Genomic DNA, 18,353 nt, shown 5'->3' on the forward strand with positions numbered 1-18,353 from the left:
CAGCAAATAAACATGTTCAGACTTAATATACTAGCGTTAGAGACTCCATTCAAGTTCTGGCACAGTCCAAAAACCATCAGACTCTACTATATAACAACCAACAGGAAATGCGTGTTGATTTTTCCTTAATGTTTTTTAAAAAGGCTTTCACTTTCATTTGTTACAAAGGAAAATAAGTGTAGTGTAGTGGAAATCTTTGGATTCAGACAGACCTGGTTTTGAATCTTAACTCCATGCTTCACTATGTGTAGAAAAGAAAGCAGGTTCCTAAATCTATCTGTTCATGACCTATCTATGAATATGAAGATGATAATAAATGACCTACATAGTTATTGTGGAGAGGAATTAATTTTTTTCTTTAGGAAAGCATGTGACATGAACATGATATTTAAAATGATATTTTTCCTTTGAATTTGAATGTAAAATGAACACTTAAAAACTTAATCTAGATGGTACAGGGTTGTAATCATGCAGATTTATAGAGCATGAGTGTCTATATATAAACAAAAATTAGGTGAAATTAATGAACTGGGGGAAAACTACTGGGTTACAAAGTTCAGAAAATGCTAAAATATTATTTGGATTAAGCATGTCTCTCCAAATGGAAGGCATTTTCTCAAGGGAATCTTTGTATTATGACTTCAAGATACTTTTGTGTGTGTGTGTTACAAGGGCTGAAGGCATTTTAGCTGTGCATCTGAGGGTGTCTTACTAACATGTTCTTTTTACACCATTTAATCTATATCTTTGGACATTTTATGTTTCTCTGTAAGAGAATTCCCATGAAAAATCCATTTGTCACTATGTTATCTTTATGTAGATAAGAAAATAAAAGAGAAGCTAAATTGAGGATGCAAGCAATCTGTGGAAGGGAATTTGCGCCCTCTAGCGATCCACGTTTATTTTTCACAAGGACAGACACAGCTTTTCTTTCGGGTTTCATCATTTTAAATAAACATCAAATTTGATTTTCGAATAAATGGCTCAAGGTTTTCAACCTGAACATATTACATTGTAAGACCATAGATTTGTTGCTATGACAAGATTTCATCTATCACTTAAGATAATATTTCTATTAACCCGTGTTAAGGTGATTTTCTTGCACAGAACTGTGTTCCAAAGGGACTTTCAATTTACTGAAAATGAAAAATAGGTTCTAGGCATCTGCGGCTTAGAAACATTGTGTTGCCAATCCTCTGGGTCATACAATGTTTGCCCATGTCCATGTTCTGTCACATTCCTTGGCTTTATAATGAATTCCTCTAATATAGCTGATTCTGACAACTTAGAATCTTGGGGATTTCCTTAGTTTGTGGGTTTTTTTGTTAATTCTCACCAGAGGACATTTTTTCCATTGAATTTTATTTTATTTTATTTTTTTAGAGCAAGTGGATGGGAAGGAAGGAGAGAGGGAGGGAGAGAGAGAGAAACATCAATGTGAGAGAGACACATTGATTGCTTGCCTCCCTCATGTGCCCTCCTGACCTGGGCCAGGGACCGAACCTGCAACCCAGGTATGTGCCCTTGACCGGTAATCAAAGCCATGACCCTTCAGTGCATGGGCCAACCCTCCAACCTCTGAATCCACACTGGCCAGGGCAGGATTTCCTTAGTTTTTAAGGTGTGTTTCCCTGAAAGTTATATTAACAGAAGATATAAAAGTGACTTCTTTTTTAAACCCATATCACAATTTAGAAATAAATATTACCAGTGTATTTTTAAATGGTTAATACTTGTTCCAAAATTAATGTAAAAAGATTATTTTAAAGTTATTTTTATGTACCAGATGTCAAAATAGCTTAGTTAAGTTTTACTTTTTGGAGAGAAGAAATATTTTTGTAGGCATTTTATTCTGTTTACTGCAATCAGTTATCCTAGAAATACAAAGATGAATGTCAATGCCAGATAACTCCTGGAGTTTTCTTGCATTTATAGCTTAAAAATATTAGCTCACTGGGTTTGTATCCAAGGACATGTATTTTAAAAGTCAGTATTTTAATATACAATAAACATTATTGGTTTTCTATAATTAACAATGAAGAAGGAGCACACTTTTAAGGACAAATTTTGTTTTGGACAAGAATGCAGATTTTGAAACACATGTTAAATAGGCATATTTTAGGACAAGGTAAACTACACAGAAATTGATTTTTTAGTATCTTTTAAAGATGCATTTCAGCGCAATCTGGAATCATCAAATTTAACTGTACTGAAATGTACTATTTTATGAGTGATGTGCTTAAACTTACACATATAAGACTAGAAATACATTTAAGCTTGTAAAGAAAATCCCGCAAACATAAGGGAAATGGAATATTTGATAGGATGGTTGATGTAGCCAGGTTACATTAACTGAGGACAGTTGTCCTTTCTCATTTGTCTTTTTTTGGTTTTAGGTGCCATGTAAAGTGGTGAAAAGAGTGCATAGGGTTTTCATTATAACTGGAAATTTTAACATCCTTTGCTGTTATTTGATTTGATTGCTAGATGAACAGACCAATGTAGTTGGAATATCAAAGCTGCAAAGTAAGCAAAGCTCACCTCAGCTTTGCATCTCCGGTCAAATTGCTTTAATTAGGTAAATACATTTAAGAGTAATTTTTAAAAATTTTGTTTTTCATCTTTTGGAGAGAGAGGAAGGGAGAGGGAGAGTGAGACACAAACATCGATGAGAGAGAACATTGATTGGCCACCTCCTGCATGCCCCCCACTGGGAATTGGGCCCAAAACCTGGGCATGTGCCCTGACCGGGAATCAAACCGGTGACCTCTTGGTGCATGGGTCGTTGCTCAACCACTGAGCCACACCAGCCAGGCTAAGAGTAATTTTTTTTAAGTATTTTTTTTTGTTTCTATTTTATGACTAGTTTGATGGTAGCTTTTTAATTTTTGCAATTTAAAGGAAGATCAGAGAAGTAAAGTCATTTGCCTGAGGAAACAGCATAAAGATTAAATGGTTAATAAAAACCAGTGATACCTGATTTTTAGTAATTTTCTATTGTACCATATTTGGTTTATATTTGAAGCACACACAAACATACATGCACATGCAAACAGTCACATACATCACACACATTGAAAATCTATAAGGCAGTCATGTGGCCCTGTCTTCCCCCTCCCACCAAGGAAAACACACCCATACTGTACACACACACACACACACACGAGTGTATACACAAACTATGTTGATTTAGGAGAGGTATTTGACTTCTTTTCTTCTGGTTAAATAGGATTTTCCCCTTTAATAATATTCCTTTTTTTTTTTTTTTTATCCTCACCAGAGGACATTTTTCCATTTTTTGTTCAGGTAGAGTGGGAGGGAGAGAGAGGAACAGAGAGAGAGAGAGAAACATCGACGCGAAAGGGACACATCGAGTGCCTGCCACCCGCACAACCGACCAGGGCCGGGGACAAACTGCAACCGAGGTACGCGCCCTTAGTGGGAACCGAACCTGGGTCTCTCAGGACCGCAGGCCGATGCTCCAACCGCTGAGCCAAACCGGCCAGGGCTCCCCTTTAATAATATTCTAAGACTATGAAAGTATGGTAATTACCATGTATTCAACACATCCCAAAGTCCTAAAAATACTATAATTTTAGCACTATTTTTTTTTCTTTATTGATTTGAGAGAGAGAGAGGAAGAGAGAGGAAGAGAGACAGAAACATCAGTGAAAGAGAACACCAATTGGCCGCCTCCTGCATGCCCCTCACTGAGGATTAAGCCCACAACCTGGGCATGTGCTCTGACTGGGAATCGAACTGGCGACCTCTTGGTGCATGGCTTGACGCTCAACCACTGAGCCACACCGGCTGGACAGAACTAATTGGGTTTATACAGAATTTCACCTGAAGATCTCTCTGGTTCAAATTTAATTTGTATTCTAGTTATTCAATTTTTTAAATCCTCACTCGAGGATGTGTTTATTGATTTTAGAGAGAGAGAGGAAGGGAGAGACAGAGAGAAACATTGATGCAAGTGAGAAACCTCCATCGGTTGCCTCCCATACACTCCCCTATGCACCCTGACCAGAGATTGAACCTGCAACTTGGGTAAGTGCTCTGACTGGGAACCGAATCTGCCACCTTTTGGTGTACAGGACAAAGCTCCAATGAACTGAGTCACCCAGCCAGGGTTCATCTGTAATTACTCTTATATTACAAAGGCAGCATTGTTGTCTTAGAGGTAACCACCATCCTACACTTGGTTATCTATCATTCTGATGTATATTTTATGCTTCTAGTTCACCTATATGTGTCCATATATATGACATCTCATATTATTTTGCATGTGCAAATTTTAAATAACATTTATGAACATTCAAAATCTATAAAAAGTCTCCCTTAATGCTTGAGGGAAAATATAAAAATAACCACAGGCATTATTTAGGACTATGGATAATTTTCTACTGTTTAATCCTTGCCTGAGGACATGTTTTTATTGATTTTTAGAGAGGGGGGAACGAGGGGAGAGAGAGAAACATCGATCCGTTGCCTCCTGTATCCACCCTAACTGGGCATCGAACCTACAACCTAGGTATGTGCCCTAACCAGAAATCCAACCTGCAAGTTTTTGGCATATGGGACGACACTCCAACCAACTGAGCCACCTGGCCAGGCTATGTATTCAATTTTTAAAAGCAAGTAACACGTGGAAACATATAAGTGGGAAGGGTTAGTGTCTCCAGAAGGAAGGTTGAAAGAGGAAGAATAGGGAAAAGTTGATCAAGAAAACTTTCACAGAAGTTATGTATCTTGAACTGAGTATGTATCTTGAAAGATGAGTATGAGTTCATTGGATGGTCCAGGATCAGGAGAATACCCATATCCCAATATGGAAATAAAATATCTTCAAAATTTCTAGAACTCTGAAGAACAAAGAGGATTATTAAAAATATAATAAACGCAATTTTGAAATCTTACCTCACTGCCAAAAAGATTTCTTCCATATTTGTAATAGCAATGGAAAAGAATTATAGGTTTGTTTTTATTAACATAGAATGCATGTTTCAGCTAATAAACACGTACATTAAAATGAGTTTGTTAAGTCAACCACCTGGACTAGGCCTAGAGCTTTCGGATCCTAAGAGTTAACATATTCCACAGGCATCAGCACTTTGCTCTCAGGCTTCTAAAGATGAAGCTCATAAGTTTTTATGAAATTCTACGTGCAGTGATGTTTAAAAATGTAAAATGGACATTCATAACCCAGCTCACTAATCAAATTAGTTAAGTCTGAGAGCTTGGAGAATTTCTACTTTCAACGTTTGCACATTTGGGAATGATGAGTTCCAAATGGTATATTGAAAGTGACTGAATTAAAGTTTATGTAAATGTGTCATCTGAGTTTAATACTTTATGTAGCAGACTCTGTACAGAAAATTAACAGAACACAGTAAGTACCTATTAGGAGGCTCTTCTGACATAATAAGCATAGTTATCATATAGCACACGTCCCATACACTGATATACTATTGAGGATTCAAGATGGACAACTTCTTAAACTGCAAGTGTTTCTCTGTTTTTTTGTTTTTGTTTTGAGGGTCGGCTGTTTTTCAGTGTTTTTCCTTTTAATTAACTTACAATGTTTACACACAGAAGTACACAGACAGATATCTCTCTCAATTTTGACCACAAGGGAGTATAATTGATATAATTTGCATTCCCTTTATGGGAAATTCAACTGGATGAAGTAGAGTCCATTTGTACAATATAACCCTAAAGGAAAACTTTGACCTTCTGAATATTTGGTATATATATATATATACCCCATAGTTTTTGATATTTTGAAAATGCCAGAAAATGGAAGATCTCTTTGAAAAATTGGTTTGGTAATAAACCCTTTGCAAATAAAATTATTCAAAGACATGGTTGCTCTCCGTTCTGTGGAACTTCACACATTTTGGTTTGGGGAGTTTTGTGATGAGTGTCTTTATAAAGGAGAGAAACATGTCACATCATTGCTAATCATAAATAATAACAAATGCAATTTCAGGGCATACTTGAAAAATAGAGGACCGAATATTCATTAACAATTACAGAAGAACAATCATTTTGTGAAGAGAGAATTAAGAAGTCAGTTTTCTTGGTAGATAAAGAGGCTTTTAAGTTGGATAGTTAGATTGGATTTAAGGGATAGAGCCTATTTTTTATAACATGTAGAAATACATTGAGTACAGAGTGAAGTGTGTTATGAGAGTCCGATGAGTAAAGAGTATATTAATGGGCTGATTCTGAGGGTGTAGAGGCCCATATGAGCAACTTACTGTATATAAGTTCATTAACAATGGTTTTGTGAGAGTTTTAAAAGTGAACAAAAATAATTAGTAGAAGTGAGTGACTTTATGAAGCAAAATACGTGTATAGAATCTAAGATTTAATATGATACTGAAAATAATTCTTCAGTGTTTTTTTCTCGAGGGTTTTTGAGAAGGTAACAGAGTTACATCTGAATGATATTTTCAGTTTGTGATTACATACCCAGTCTCAGGTAATACAGAGCATGCTAGAAAATATCACTGGCAAAATGCTAGAGTAGATAGTACTCACTTTATACACATGTATGGATTTAAATCATGAGAGTTTGTTAATTTGCCATACATCTCAGCAAAGACATCTGAAAAATATTCAGTAGCAGTGAAAAATGTGACAACTAAGGGGGGAAACCACAAAAAAAAAAAAAAAAATGAAGCAGCTAGCCAGATTGATAAGGAATAAAATCAATGTGCAGCTGTTACTTGAAAGCCAGGGTTTAAGTAGGAACCGAGAGGGAGACCTTGTTCATTTAGTTAAAGGCAATAGAGAAGATTGTGGCATTGATTGTGGGCCAATGGAGTACGTGGGAGTCCTTTTGAAACCTCGACTCTGCACTGGCCGGTTTGATTCAGCAATTAGAGAGTCAACCCACGGACAAAAGAGTCATTGGTGCAATTCCAGTCAAGGGCACATACCTTGGTTGGGATTTGGACCCCAACACTGCTTGGGGTTGTGTGGCAACCAGTCGATGTGTCTCTCTCACATTGATGTTTCTCTCTTTCTCTCTCTCTCACTCTCCCACTCTGTCTGAAAATAAATGGAAAAATCCTTGGGTGAGGATTTACAAAAAAAAGAAAAGAAACTTGAACTCTGCTTCCCCTTCACCCTTCCATCCTCATTGCTGGCATAAAGAAATGGGGACATCTACTGGCAGAATATTGGAAGGAAGGCAATGCTAGCAGCTGACTGTTTAGTCCCAGAATTCTAAAGAAAGGTGTTAAATGTTAGATGTTGGAGTGTAGCCTGACTGCATATGACATCAGGACAGAGACACTTATAGTAAGGAAATCATAGATATGGTTGAAGCAAAAAAGCCAAATGGAAACAATAGGAAAAACATGTAAACATTACAATTAGGTAATAGCTCACAGATTAAATCATGTATGAATTGGGCTTAGACTCCACCTGTTTCCAAAGGAATCAAGACAAGGAGAAAAAGAAAGTCTAACAGTTGAGAATTGTACAAACTCATTGATATTTTGCTTCATTCCATTTCAGAAAGAAAGTGTAACCTATTAACCCATGTGCCTATGAATAGGTATTTTTTCCTAGATAAAGCACTCTACTCATGACTGCTCTACTCAAAATCCCTTTTTAAAAATCTGTAAATAAAAAGAGAACAATCAACCTCCAGGGGGTTTTTATGTAGAAAGGAAGCTGAAGCACCTTGTGTAATCTCTTTCCAAATTCATAAAAGCACACAAGCAAAATAACTGAATGAGGAAAGACCCCTTTGTGGAATTTTCCATCCTTTTTCCTGAATTGATCTTAATTATTAGAACTGCATGCCAACCGGTGTCCAGGCCTTTCTTAAACTCTCCACAGACTGAATAGCAAACAAACGGGACGGTTACCATGGTTTTGACTCCACAAAGCCTTCATTGTGTGGTGATAACCAATTTGCTTGGCAGAGCCTCTAGCCTAGAAGCCGATTCAGTTCTCATTCATTGAAAAAGTGTTTTTTTGATTAAGCAAAATAAAAGTAATTGTGAACTGATCCCAATTCTGTGGCTAAAGCATTTTATTTTGTGAAATGGATGCTTCACTAAACCAAATTCCTGGATAATATGGACAGATGCATATTCATCTCTGTTATTTATGGAGTTTGATACTATTCCTGTCATATAGTAAGCACTTAGTATATACATTTTGTGGCAGAAATGAAGGAAGATAGTAACTTTTATTTATTTATTTTTTTTTATCTTCACCTGAGGACATTTTTTTTTTTTTTTGCATTTATCCTCAGAGTGGGAAGGAGGCGGGGGGGAGAGAGAAAAACATTGATGCGAGAGACACATCAACTGGCTGCCACCCACATTACCCCAACCAGGGCTGGGGACAAACTGCAACCAAGGTATGTGCCCTTAGCAGAAACTGAACTCGGGATTCTCTGGTCTGTGGGCCGGCACTCTAAACGCTGAGCCGGCCAGGGCTATGTAATTGTTTTAAAAGAAGACTTACAGTTTCACATTTTTCAGAGAGACAGATGTTGAAAAGGTAGATGATTTTTTGGATGAAAATTATTTACTTGCAAACTGGATAAATAACCTTGTTTATTTTTTTTCCCCCAATGGACTGGAGATGATGGTTGAAGAATAATTATAGCATGTGTGCAACAGAGATCAATGTAAATTCCAGGCCCGGTAGAAAATGTTCCCCAACAGAGGAGGCCTTAGCAGTTCTCTCCTAGCTGTGATGCCAGCCTAGCACCTTTGGTCCAGTTTTAGTTTCTTGGACCTCTAGGTGGAAGCGAACAATCTTCCCTAGAGGCAGTTTGAATCAAAAGGATGTGAGACCAGACAGACCAAGTCTAAAGGGGGAATTTGATAGTGACTGGTGGATATTCACATCTCATCATCTTTATGAGTAAGAGAGCATATGGTGTGTAATTGGGTCACACTGATTTAAAGGAAAAAGGGCAAATTTGACCCAAGTGGATTATACCAAGAAGCCAGATTTTCAAAATAGAAATCTTCTAATGGATAGGTGGATAAGAGTCAATGAAGGATATCACTTCATTGGAGGAGAGACAAGACTTAAGTATGGCTCTGGGCTCCCTAAGAAACTTGAAGTGAGATTTGTTACTAGAAGAAGGACTTGAATAAAGCACAAAGTCAAGTATAGTGTTATAAGGTTTGTCAACGCCAGATCATACAGGACCATGTCGACATTTTGGTCTTTATCCTTCTAATAATGCAAAGTCTTTGAGTGGTTTTAACAATGCGGGTAACATAATCAGACAGTGCATAGAATAAATGGGAGGGTTCCAGAAGTATTTCCAAGAGTCAGTTGAGTGGCTATTGTACTAGTTTTCGTCACTTAAGTCAAGATGAATGAGGATGCCAGCTGTGAAGACCATGAGAAACAGGCAGATTAAGAAGAAATGTAATATTTGATGGATTAGACTTTGCAATAGATTAAATATGGGAGGGAAAGGAGAGGAAGGTATCAAAGATGATAGACAGTGATGCCATTGACAGATCTGAGCAACACTGAGAGGGTTCCAGTTTGGGAGAGAAGGTCAAACATTGTCTTGACATCTTACACTGAAAGAGTTGACAGCATGCAAGTGGAGACATCCAGTAGGCAGATGGTTATATAGCTGTGGAACTCAGAACAAATGCTTCAATTAGAGATAAGAATATCACAGTCATTAATATATGCATTATAATTGAGGGTCATGATCTTGAGCATGGGTAAGATTGCTAGAGAGAGAAAATAATACAGTACATGGAAGATGATTAATAATGAACTGGGTCTTGATGAACTCCAGTATGTATGAGAGGGTGGAGGAGAGTGAACCTGCAAAGTAAAAATCACCAGTGGTCATAGAAATAGAAGAGAACATAAAGTAGAGTGGCATTATGGAATTGAAAAAAGGAGACCGTGGTCAATAGTGTTATATATTGCTAAATAACAAGAAAGTGAAACTCTCCATTGGATTCATTGACATGGTTCCTTTATGAAATAATATTTTCCTTAAGTAGATTAATTGAGTAGATTAAAGAATACATAGGAGGTAGGGAACTGACAGTAAATTGGAAAAATCTTATTGTTTGTTTGTTTGGTTCTGTTTTGTTTGTTTATTTACTTTTGTAGATTCCACATATGAGCAAAATCATATGGTATTTGTCATTGTCTAATGTATTTCACTTAGCATAACACCCTCTAGGTCCATCCATGTTGTCGCAGATGGCAAGATTTCATTCTTTTTATGGCTGAGCAATATTCTGTTGTATATATGTACCACTCCTTTATCCATTTGTCTATGATGGACACTTAGGGGTGAGTGGGTCTTTTTAAATTAATGTTTTGGATTTTTTCAGATAAATACCCAGAAGTGGAATTACTGAGTCATGAGGATTCCCTTTTCTCCACATCCTTGCCAATACTTGTTGTTTGTTGATTTACTGATGATAATCATTCTGACAGGTGTGAGGAGATACCTCATTGTGGTTTTGGTTTGCATTTCCTTGGTGATTACTGATGTTGAAAATCTTTTCATATGTTTATTGGTCCTCAACCTATTTTTTAATCAGATTGTGTTTTTGGTATTAAGTTGTATATTTGGATATTAACTCCTTAGCTGATGTATCATTGGCAAATATCTTCTCCCAATAAATAGGTTGTGTTTTCCTTTTGTTGATGTTTTTTTTTTTTAATGTGCAAAAACTCTTTAGTTTGATGTAGTCTATTTGTTAATTTTTTCTTTTGTTTCCCTTGCCCTAGGAGACATAATCCCCCTCCAAAAAAATTAAGAGTGATGATAAAGAGTTTACTGTCTATGTTTTCACTTTAATTATTTTTCTTTATTGATTTTAGAGAGAGAAGGAGAGGGAGAGAGAGTTAGAAACATCCATGAGAGAGAACATCGATTGACCGCTTCCCACATACCCCCCACTGGAAATTGGGCACACAACCTGGGCATGTGCCCTGATCGGGAATCGGACCAGAGACCTCTTGGTGCATGGGTTGGCACTAAACCACTGAACCATACTGGCAGAGCCTGTCTTGTGTGTGTGTTTTTTCTAGGTGTTTTATGGTTTGGGGTCTTATATTTAAGTCTTAAATTCATTTTGAGTTTATTTTTATATATGGTGTAAGAAAGTGATTCATAAAATGGACAAATCTTGCAAAACATTGGCCTCTGTAGAAGACATGGCTGGAGGGGAATATCGGGTTCATATAAAACAAAAAGGGAGTCATTGACATATGAAGAATTAAGTTGAGAGGGAGGGCTTGAGTTTATAGTAGACAAAAACAAAAAAAGATAGGTGCCTGAGAAGAAGGGAATAAAATATAAATTGCAGGTAGAGGGATTGACTTTAGGTTAAAGAAAAGAAAGTCCCTCAAAAGTAAGAGAAGGAAATGAGAAGGGCACATGAAGGTAAGATTGAATATTAGAACATAGGAAATGGAAGAAATTTTAGTCTGATAATTGCATTCTTTTCTGTAAAGTAGAAAACAATGTCATCTGTTGATACCTACAGAAAGAAGATGGGTCAGAAATTTGGAAAAAGTTTAAAATATTTTCTGTGAACAGTCAGAGCTCAAGTGGCAGAAACTAAATGCGGCAGGATGCTTGGTTCATTTGTGGTTCATTGCCTTTGTCTGGGTTCCCACAAGAGTGGATTTGGAGACAAAAATGTATGCACAAGTGTATTTGGGAAGTGATCCCAGGAAGCAAAGGGGAAGTGTGGTTAGGAAAAGGAGACAGCCAATACAAGCTGATGCCTGAGCATGTTATTGCTGGAGGCAACTGGGGCTCAGTTCTTTTGGGAACCCTCTGAGACAATGTATGTAACATCCTTCATGATGGTTACGCACTGAAGGGCAAGGGAGCTGGGATATTTATCCACCAACTCTCAGCTCCTACTAGTTAAGGGTCACTCCTGAGATATAAACATCAAAACTCCTGTCCCACCCCATCACTACCAAGTGAATGCCCATAGGCAGAATGACACAGGGATTTTTATATTATACCAAAAGAAAAACAAAAATACCTTTCTCGAGACATCTTGATGGACAAAATGCACTGAATTTTATAGGTGGTTAAATGGCACTAGTCAAAAACTTGATTTAATTAGTTAACATAAATGGGAGAGATGGAAAGAGACATTTTTTTGTGGGGGGTTAACTCTCACTCGAGGATATTTCTCCATTGATTTTTAGATAGAGTAGAAGGGAGGGAGAGAGAGAGAGAGAGAGGGAAAGAAACATCAATGTGAGAGAGACACATGGACTGGTTGTCTCCTGCATGGCCCCAAGGACTGAACCCTCGACCCAGGTACATGCCCTTAACCAGGATTCGAACTCGAGACCCTTTGGTCTAAGGGCTGACACTCTAACCACCGAGCCAAACCAGCCAGGGTGGAAAGAGACAGTCTTAGAAGCATGCAACAGGGCTCTACAGGCATACATCATTTTATTGCGCTTTGTTTTATTGCACCTCACAGATGTTGAGTTTTTTACAAAATGAAGGCAAGACCTTCTACTAGCAAAAACATTGCGATTCCTTTATTGCGATACTTGTTTTATTACAGTTGTCTGGAAGCTAACCTGCAATATATCTGAGGTATGCCTGTATTTTAAAAGCAGCATTATAGCCCTGGCCGGTTTGGCTCAGCGGTTAGAGCGTCGGCCTGCGGTCCTGAGAGACCCGGGTTCGGTTCCCGCTAAGGGCGCGTACCTCGGTTGCAGTTTGTCCCCGGCCCTGGTCGGTTGTGCGGGTGGCAGCCACTCGATGTGTCCCTTTCACATCGATGTTTCTCTCTCTCTCTCTGTTCCTCTCTCTCCCTCCCACTCTACCTGAACAAAAAATGGAAAAATGTCCTCTGGTGAGGATTAAAAAAATAAAAAAATAAAGTCAGCATTATAAATGAAGAAATAGGAAGTCCAATAATTAAACTCATAGGAAAGCAAGATGTACAAAAGACAGCAGTCGCCATGTATGATAAAATAAAAATATATAAATATTTACAGTTCATATGCAAATGAAAGTATTGACATGTAATAACATGGGATTTGGGGTAAAAGAAATCTCTGAAATGAGACCTCTGTTCCTTCAATTTCTAGTTGGGTAGCTTTTACTCAGTAAATATGTATTACTGTGAACCAGGCCTTCTTTGTGGTGAAGGATATAATAGTGAACATGATGAATTAAGTTCCTTCCCCATGGTTCTAATAGTCTGAGACCAATTAATTTTGCTGTATAATACCTTACAACAGGCTTCTGTAAGAACGCAAAAAGAGAATACTTTGTTGGAAGTGTTTTGTGTTCTGTGAAGTTCTATATCGGCTTAATTTTAAACTAATAGCCTGCAACTAACTTGAAACATTTCAACAGGTTCACATGATTTAGAGCCCTGAAATTTGAGTTCAGGAAATCAGTTCATAAGTTTGTAATAGTGGAGAACTGACTTCATAATTAATGTGAAAAATTCTTAGAAGTTTTAACACAGTTTAACTTCATATGGAAAGTCTAATATGGAAGCCAAAACAGTGATTTAGCTCATAGTCTGCATCAGTGAAAGTATTGTAAACCAAGAATATAATTATCCATTCTTCCCTGATTATACTAAGCACTACTGATAGGATCCCTTTAGAAGCCAAATTTTAAGAAAAGGAAAATACTGAGTAACTATGGATTATCCATTGACGTAACTAGGAAGGAGTAGGGTAGGCCCCATATCAGATATCTTCTAGTTGATTTAAAGAGCTGATTTTAACTATTTGACGGTTGTAATGGAAAAGAAGATATAGCATAATAATGAAAGTACATTATTGGTGTCTAAGTCTTGTATTAGTATTTTTGTTCTATTTCATAAATTTTCTATGAAAGTTGAATAAGTCATTTACTTTTTTTGAGACTTTAATTTGTTTGCTTGTTTGGTTTTTGTTTAATAAACGATTGGACTAGATAATCTCTAAGTTCCCTTTTCATAGAGTCTTTACCAATGCTGATAAAATCTAGGGGTTCTTTCTTGAGAAAAACACACACACATTCAGAAATGTGTCCAGAATTTCAAGTGATTCACAGGTATCCTCCACCCTTGCAACCTCCAGTGATAGTGGATACTTATTCCCACTAGCTCCATAGATCTTTGCAACAAAAGAATGTTTGAGAATGTCAGGGTAGATGATGAAATATCTATTGAAGCCTAACAACCCACTCCCAAATTTAGTGTCTTTCACATAGCAGTTATCATTTCTCACAATTCTGCAATGTGGGCAGGGCTCTCGGGGCAGTTCTGTGGCTCTAAATAGTGTCAGTTGTAGCACTCATTTGGTTATATTCAGCTGATATTTGAGGTGGTTCAGAAGTCAAAGAAGGTTGTATTCACATGCCTGGTCCCTTGTGATCTTCCACGTGGTCTCTCCACCTGGCTAGATTGGGTTTTCTTAAAGGACTGTTGGAATTCTTATTGAACAGTTGCATTCTCTTAGTGTGTGCTCTCAGAGGACATGATCTAAGGTGCAAGCACTTATGAAGCTCCTGCTTGCATAACACTTACTAATATCCCATTTGACATAGTAAATCACATGGCCAAATCCAGAGTCAACAGGGTTGGAGATTAATACAATACATGAATAGAAGAGGTGTGGTTCAATGGGGGCCACCAAAAGGAATGTTTTATTTGCTGTAAATGCTTTCCAAAATGAAGGAGGATTATCTTGAGAAGTAATAATTTTTCTACCAGTGCAAACATTCAAGCAGAGGCTGCGTAATGGCTTATGGGGGATTCAGTGGAGGTGATGGCTACATTGAGATGAATGAAATGACCTTGATCATAAGACTCTAGATCAAAACTGACTCCCATTTTGAGCCTACCCGACTAGGGACATATTATTGTTCTTAACAGCAACAGAGGCATCAAGCAGGAGTCTCTGATTAGTTGGAGAATGATAAGTGTGGATAGATACCTTTTTTCCATATAGAAGAAAAAGATAATCAAGAAATAATGATCCTTCCTTTTTCCCATCTTAGGTTGGATGTCGATATAACTGAACTTCACAGTTGGATTACTCGTTCAGAAGCTGTGTTGCAGAGTCCGGAATTTGCCATCTATCGGAAGGAAGGCAACATCTCAGACCTTAAAGAAAAAGTCAATGTAGGTTATGTATTATGTCTCATGTGTTTTTCCTAATTTTTGTTGCTTGTGAACTTTAGGCTTTGTACTCTGATTCTATTAGAGTTGAAAATATTAAAGCAATATGATATCATCCTTTCAAATATATCTTTAAAATGTATTTTAGCCATCAAGCAGAATCTAAGTTTAGCCTAGTAGACTCTTCCCTGGTTCATCTGTGAATGACCAGGAATGCTTTTCATAAACCACCTTTAACTTTTATATTTTTTAGCTGTAAGTTAAAAATTTTATAGCATGGACTTATTATCGATTTCCCTACATATATTGTTCTGTCGCCTCAAGGCTGGTACTTAGCAAACTTGCAGAATAGAATAGAATTAGACCCTTAAAAATACTATGTTGTTTATGATTTCACTGTCATCAAAAGTTATTCTTTATAGTCATTAATAATTTTCATAAATTATAACAGATTTGCATTCTCTAGATATTTCTGTATTATGTTGTTATAACTAAAAGAAGTCCAGTATTTTTCATTATTTATTTATGATTCGAGATGTGTTGCTGTTTGTATTCCCGACTGAGACAATAATTTGATCCTTCACACTAGGGATTTGTATTGATTTTATAAGAGCTGTTTCATCTTCAGGGACATTATCAGGGCTAGGATTTTTCAACTTCAACAATTATAAAACATCCATTTTTGGTATGTAATTGGCAGTGCAGGCATACCTCCTTTTATTGTGCTTCACAGACGTTATGTTTTTTTACAAATTGAAGAAGGTAAGACCCTCCTCCAGTAGCAAAAAGATTATGATTCACTTTAATCGTGGCTCCCTCTATTGCGGTGGTGTGGAGCCAAACCCGCAGTGTCTCTGAGGTGTGCCTGTTGTTTGTAAGAAGATTTCTAACAGGTAGAGTAAATACTCTGCAGTGGGCAGGCTAAAGAAACAAATATTCCGAACGGCAAATCATTTCAGCTATAGGAAGGTCACATGTGTGTGGATTAACTCTGTCTTATCTTTCAAACATTCTATTTCATTAATTACAAAATCGATTTTATTTTTACAAACACAACACTACCTCAGAAGAAGTTAATACTTGCTGTGGGGTTAGAACTTTTGGAGAACAAAAAAAAGACCTTCTGGGAAAAATAATCTTTTTTTTTTTTTGGTTGCTTGAGGATGAGAGATAATTTCATCAACATTTCTCAGAGTTCACTGTTTATAAATTAGAAATTTATTATTAGCTTTATACAATAGTCTGTTATCAGCATAATAATAGACTTATAGTTTCAAGAAATGAGAACTCCGATTATATTGTTAATATTTTAGTTTGAAAATTAAACTGAAGAATAATATATAATATCTAGTAGAAATTTAGCAAAGTGTCTTATTTCAAAGTATACTTATGTGAAGGTATATTTTTTGTTATGATTTTTGAGGGTAAGTCTTTGGCTAGAAAATTATTTAGAGAAGATGACCTCTAAATCCTTTCCAGGTTCATGTGACATATTTGACAACTGGAAAGTATGAATCTCCTGGAGAAGATATTTTATTAGCTAATTAAAAAAATTTTAATCTGTCTGAATAATCTACTTCTCTGTCATCCTATTTCTGTATCTTAAAACAGCTATGATCAAGCAGCAGAATTGAGTCCCAGCCTTTAAGGAATACAAATTTTAAAATTTCCTGTTATCCTATGGTTACCTAGAAGCAATTTGCATTTAATCAATAGTGTCAGCAATGACAGACTGAAAGTGCTAAAAAAAAAAAAAAAAAAGTCCACAATATTGTATGAGTGGTTTTCTAATGCCTTGTGAGTCACCTTTATCAACTTCTACTCTCATTTTCTGAAATAACATCATTCTTAATTGCCTACCAAAATAGGACATAACATGATTTACCTAGACATTTCCTTCAGGCTAAATATAATGTATATGTATTAAAAAGCCTTGAGAGAAATGCATGATGATGATGGATATGCAGTTGTGGTATACATTAATTTTATTACTTCTTCACCTATCAGTTTATATAGGTTATTTTGAACACATGGGAGGCCCGCCTCATGAACTTGAGTGCTATTAATTCATTTTCAGGCATCCATTCAAAATGGCTAAATAGCACTCTCTTTTTGTTTACTTTATTCCGTAACTTTCCAGTGTTTTCAGCCAATTAGAATGTCCTAGGACATTATCAGTTCAATTTTATATACCTTTAAACCTGACCATGTTTCCTTCTTTGTTAACCACGTGTTTTATACATACATTTAACGTAACACTCTGGCTTAAAAATTGAGTTCTAGGGAACATTTCTACTCAAAGTGTGGTCCCTGGACAACCAATATTGGCATCATCAGTAAGCTTGTTAGAAATGTAGGATTCCAGACCGAATGAATCAGAATTTGCATTTAAACAAGACCCCCAGGGGATTCGTATGCACATCAAGTTTTGGGAATCAGACACGATGCAGTCTGGAAATTTATTATTCTTACTTCCATGCTTCTTCCCTCATTCTGTTAGTCTCACCGCAGTTCAGAATTTCTAGCTGAATAATAGGTCTAGCTACTCAGCTTCTTGAATTGAGCACATGGTGATGTAAATTAGTAATTAAAACAACAAAACAACCTGTGTGACCACAAGGTAATATGATAAGGTGTCTGAGAATATGTGGCCTGTCCCATGTGCCCTTGAAAACCTTCCTACCAGCTGTTGAGGTCAACAGGCCTTGGGCTCTTTCTGGGATCTTTGCTCATGTACACCCATAACAAATGAAATTTTCACCAGGTTCTGTGGGAAATCTGCAAGCCAATTAATTCAACTTTCTCTTATTGCTCTTATCTGTGTTTACAACCCAGAATATAAGTACCTCTGTTCATCTGTCCTTTCTTGTGTCTTTATCTCTGTTCTTTTCACTCTCTTTTCTCTGCCTCACTTCCTCTTCTTTGTGCTTTCCCATGCTCTGAAACTCTGAAACTCTGAAACTCTTTTTCCAATGCAAACTCTCGGTCCTTTATACTCCCTCTGTTCCTACCTGGAAACCACTTTGACCCTCAAGAACACTACCAAGACTAATAACTCTTTCATTGGCTCACTCCTTTAGAATGGCTAGTTTCCTTACTTCTCAGAGCCAATTCCACAGGTACCACTCTCTATGTAAAAAAAAATCTCTTCCCTTGTATTTCATGCCAAGTGGCCAGCTACCATTCACCATTTTAATTATATTATTTTCTCAT

General features: G+C 36.8%; 1 protein-coding gene across 1 annotated transcript in view; it reads left to right on the forward strand.

Annotated features, from left to right (window-relative positions):
• The window catches only part of DMD (dystrophin), a 2,326,146-nt gene that overhangs the window by 825,102 nt on the left and 1,482,691 nt on the right, over positions 1 to 18,353 (forward strand). Inside the window, exon 18 of the mRNA XM_036270045.1 lies at positions 15,020 to 15,143. Coding sequence (XP_036125938.1) covers positions 15,020 to 15,143 — 124 coding nt within the window. The remainder of the gene's footprint in view (positions 1 to 15,019; positions 15,144 to 18,353) is intronic.

Source organism: Molossus molossus, unplaced genomic scaffold (assembly GCF_014108415.1).
Source record: "Molossus molossus isolate mMolMol1 unplaced genomic scaffold, mMolMol1.p scaffold_m16_p_2, whole genome shotgun sequence".
NCBI lineage: Eukaryota > Metazoa > Chordata > Mammalia > Chiroptera > Molossidae > Molossus > Molossus molossus.